The 4631-nt window shown below is 55.8% G+C and overlaps 1 protein-coding gene and 1 pseudogene across 2 annotated transcripts in view; both read right to left on the bottom strand.

Moving 5' to 3' along the window:
- PHF7 (PHD finger protein 7) overlaps positions 1–4631 on the bottom strand; it is a 13514-nt gene that overhangs the window by 4929 nt on the left and 3954 nt on the right. For both annotated transcript variants that reach the window (XM_045297532.1, XM_045297533.1), the window contains exons 4-6: positions 4526–4617; positions 595–696; positions 90–214 (exon numbers count right to left, since the gene is read on the bottom strand). In XM_045297532.1, coding sequence (XP_045153467.1) covers positions 90–214; positions 595–696; positions 4526–4617 — 319 coding nt within the window. The remainder of the gene's footprint in view (positions 1–89; positions 215–594; positions 697–4525; positions 4618–4631) is intronic.
- LOC115872123 lies at positions 3162–3256 on the bottom strand (annotated as a pseudogene).

Genomic DNA, 4631 nt, shown 5'->3' with positions numbered 1-4631 from the left:
GTGAGAGCCCAGCACTGGCTTCACGAAAGGCTAAACAGCAGCAGGGGCACAAGGGAGCGGGCAGTGCCCCTGCCCCCTCCCACACTCACTTGTACTCTCCAAAGAACTGTGAGAGGCAGCCCCGCTGTCGGCCACAAGGCAGGTGGAAGTTCCTGCCACAGCGCTCTTTCTGGCAGTGGATGGCGGCTCCCTTTCTCTTGCACACGAAACAGACCTGCAGATGAGACCGGGCAGTGCACCTCCACCCCTCCTGCTCCCCAGCAGATAGACACACAGACACACAGACAGACATCTGTGCTGCAGCCTTTGCCCTTTTCCTTGGTGGTCCTGAAAATCCCTCAAGGGCTCCCAGGGTCGGGCTGTGCTCTGCCCACCCACGTGTTCCACCCTCGCCTCCTCTGGGCCACTATATCACTGAAGTGTGGGCATCTGTCCAAAGAAACCCCCAGGTAAGAGGTCCAAGAGTCCTTGAACTTCTACCCACCCCCAGGAAACAACAAAAGAAGCAGTGTGAGAAGAGGCAGAGAAACCTGCCCCTGCCCCCCACCCCCGGTTCCCCAGGCCCCCCAGCTCCCTGTGCCAGGGCAGCCTAACCTTCCTAGCAGCCCGAGCGATCTCTTTTCTGATGTCTTCGGGCAGGAATCCATGGAAGCCTCTGTTGGACTGGCCCCTCTGTGGCAGCTTGCTAGACAGGATCTGAGGGCAGCAGCACCGGGTGGTCAGGGGGTACAGAGCGTGCTCAGAGTGCCCTTTCCCTAAAAGTGGCTGCCACAGTGCCACGTACCAGGGCCCTTTAAAAATTGAGCTCGTTGGATTTTTGTGACAACTGGGGCAGGTGGGTTCTACAGTCGACCCTGTCGTGGAGGGGAGACGCAAACACTTCCACTGAGCCGCAGGCGCAGAGGCCACACCCTGCTGCAGGCAGGTGGAGCTGGGTGGCAGTCCCACTGCGTTCCACCCTCACAGCCTCCCCCAGTGCCATCACCTCCTTTGGTGGGTGTGGGGGCGTGCTGGATGCTGTCACGTGGGCTTCGGTCCACCTGTGTGACGCCCTCTCATCTGGTGTGCTGGGAAAGGCTCCCTAGGCATCAACTCGCTGTGTGCTCACCACAGCCCTACCATGCACATGCTGCCCAGGGCCATGCAGTACCCTCGGACCCTCCCGAGGTGCCGCAGGCCAGGGTCATACAGAGAGAGGCCACAGGGTCCAGGCGCATGGAACCCACACTCCCCCCTCCTGCTGTCCTGTCCCCAGAACAGAGGGGTCTTCTCAGAGCGTCCGCCCTCAGCAAGGGGTAGGCAGACCCGACTACAGCCATCCTGTGTCGGGGGAGGAGGGAGAAGCAGGGCTTCTCTTTAAAATGTACTAGAAAGGGCCCTTTGTGCCTAAAATGTCCCCAGAGCGGTGGCGCCTGAAGTGGGAGATCAAGGACAAGGAGGCTAAACCGCTGTGACCCGGGGTCCAAGGTCAGCACCCCCACCAAGAACGCGGTGAGACACCGGGAGGGGCTGGGCGCCGGCAGTGATTGCGGGACATGTGACATGGGGGGAGGGGGGTGTCTCGCTATTTTTACATTTCAATTTAACTTTTACTTTTAGGCGTCTGGCTATTTCTGCGTTTACATTACAGGACTGGTGACCCAACAGGCTGGTGAGCTCGAGGTCGCTTGGGTGGCAGTTGCACGCTCTCCCAGCGATGTTCAAACAGGTGCACTCTGCACCGACAGCACCTGCCTCAAGGGGCTGTGCCTTCTCTGCACTGTTGCTGCAGGGGCTTCCTGTCAGGAGGAGCATGTGGGATCAGAAGCCTTGTGAGCACTCTCTCACAGAGGATGCGTCTCAGCACGCCCAAACACCTCAAACCTCTGCGACAGGCAGGCCCTACAGGACAGAGGACGGCACCCAAGGAGAGCGACGTGCTCCCTGCGGACGTCAGTGACACCGAGCCAGACAAGCCCTGTGCAGACCTGGCTTGTTTTCACCCTGACAGAGCTCGTGCTGCCAGAGCCGGCCAAATGTGAGCGCACCGATTCTGGCATGACGGCACGCGACCCCGCAGGGCTGACCGCAGCCACCATGCAATAAACCACCCTGACAAAGGGGAACCATCACCATCATCTCACCAGACGCAGAAGAGGTGGTCAGTAAGACCCAGCGCATCGACCTTTCCCAGCAAAAGAGGACGTCTTCAGTTGGGTCAAAGGATCAACGAGAAACCTGCAGGTCGCAGGGCAGTAAAGGGTGCTGCCGTCTGCGGCTGGGGAAGAGACCAGCGAGCTGTGTGCACTCACACTCCTGCTCACCGGAGGGCATGTCCTTGCCAGTGCTCGCACAGTCAGACAGAGACGGCAGGACGAAGCAGAGCTGTCTGGACACACGAGACACTGGGGCACCTACCCAGACGCAAGACGGCTCAGCCAATCTGTGACTTTAGTGCTGTGTATAAAGTCCATACACAAGAAATTAACTGTGTGTCCACATGCCAGCAACAGTGAACTGAGAAAGGTAAACTATTTACAATATAGCACAAGAATAGTGATCCATTTAAGAGTAAATTTCACAACGTACATGGAAGCACCACTCACTCAAAGGACAAAACACTCCCGAGCTTTCAGTTTGAAAGCCCAAACAGACAGGTGCGCCGTGTTCAAGGGTGAGAAGACTCCTTGTTGTCGGTTTTTCCTAAATTGATCTATAAACCCGATGCAGTCACAATTCCAGCAGCATTAAAAAAAAGAAAAACTGACAGGCTGACTACAAAGTTTACACGGGAAAGATAAGAGCCTAATAACAGAAACGATCTCTGAAAAGGTTTGGGGGATTTAGTTTCAGGGACTTAATTTCACCGAGGGATCGAGGGAAGGTGCCTGGTGGCAGCATGGGCACGCATGGCATCGTCCCTGCTAACGCCTGCAGCTTGACCCCCAGCTGCCCTGGGAAAGAGGCGGGCAGTCTGGGGATCCACGGGGACCATGCTGCGTCTGTCCTACAGGTCACCTGAGCTGGTGAGCAAGGTGACTATTGATGGTATTGGTGTACGGCCAGACACGCTGGCACTTGGTACTCAGAAAACAGATCCACAGACAACGGGTCAACTCTGGTGTGGCCAGTGCACCAAGGCAATTCCATGGGGAGGCAAAGATTTCTTTTTCTTTTTTTTTTAAAATATGGAACGCTTCACGAATTTGCGTGTCATCCTTGCGCAGGGGCCATGCTTCTTGAGACACAAGACACACTAGCCATAAAAGAAAATCTTGGTGAAGTGGACTTGGTTGGAAACGTAAAAGCTGTTTTCCTTTGAAAGAAGCATTAAGTACATGAAAAGGCAGAAGCAGTCACAGTACATAGGTCTGATCAAAGGTTTCTACCCAGAATCTGAAGAACACCTGCCACGCAGTCCTAAGACAGCCCGGGTTTTCAGAGGGGCACAATGCCGCGCAGACACGTCACACAACAAAGCACAGAGGAGGCTCACCACCGCTGCCGGCCCCCAGAGAAGCACCAGAGCCTCCACGGGCTAGCCAGGCACCGCAGGAGCTGGTCAATGGGAAGGCGCAGACTGTTGGATAGCGATTGGGAACGTCAAACCACACCACCACTTTGGAAAATGACTGCAGTTTTTGTCAAGTTCAACACAGTGTACAACAGAGGGGCCCTGGTGGCGCAGTGGTTTAAGCACCGGTCCGAAAGGCCGTGGCTGGAACCCACTTCCCCTGCTGCTCCGAGGGAGAAAGATGTGGCAGCCTGCTTCTGTCGGCGAGACTCTCTGGGGCAGGAAGCACACAAAAGACCCCAACTCTGAGAGGCTGACGATGCAGGAAACCTGAACACACGTCGACACACCAATGTCTGTCGTAGCTTTATGCAGAGCAGCCCCAGAGAGAAACAATTCAGATGCTCACCAACATGCGAACAGATAAGCAACCCTGGCCACATTCATGCAATAGGAAAATAAAGACGGCTCAAGACCTGACACACACCACAGCGTGGGCGGGCCGCCCGTCATTCTGTGGAGAGAGAGAAGGCAGTGCACACCAGCGCAGGCACCCGTGTGCTTCTGCGACGCGGCGCACAAGAAGAGGCAGCAGTAAGCTCTGGTGATAAGGACCAGGATGGGGGTCACCATAGAGAAATTCACTGCAAGGAGACCTGGACTCATGAGAAGGTTATTTCTTTTGATTGGTTGGGATGGTAGATAAGTAGAAATACGTTCATCAAGCGGCACACCCTCACATGGGTACAGACTCCTCCCACTTTGAGTTGACGGCACGCAGCTGATACCTAAGGGAAGCGAGCACTGGAGGGCAGCTCACCAGCGACTGGTGGTGGAGGGGGGCGGTTGGGGCGTGTGGTTTGGGTACTGCCAGGACTTCATGCCCAGTGGAGCGTGCACTTTGACGTACTTTACCAGGCAGGTATTATCACTTTGACAGAGCTGGGTTTTCAGAAAAGCTCGTCTAAAGATGCCAGATAGCCAAGGGGACGGCTCTGAGGCCGAGTTCAAGCACAAGGCCCTCATACTCACGAGACAGAAATAGTGCACGCCGAGGCCGTCTTTCTGAAGGAACTCCCCGAACGTCTCCGGGTCCCCAGCTTCTTGAAAGCACAGCCGACAAACTAGGAGAGACAGT

The sequence above is a fragment of the Echinops telfairi genome, unplaced genomic scaffold, assembly GCF_000313985.2.
Source record: "Echinops telfairi isolate 266 unplaced genomic scaffold, ASM31398v2 ScPeMD7_7420;HRSCAF=8458, whole genome shotgun sequence".
Lineage (NCBI taxonomy): Eukaryota > Metazoa > Chordata > Mammalia > Afrosoricida > Tenrecidae > Echinops > Echinops telfairi.
This window is presented reverse-complemented; position numbering and strand designations above follow the sequence as displayed.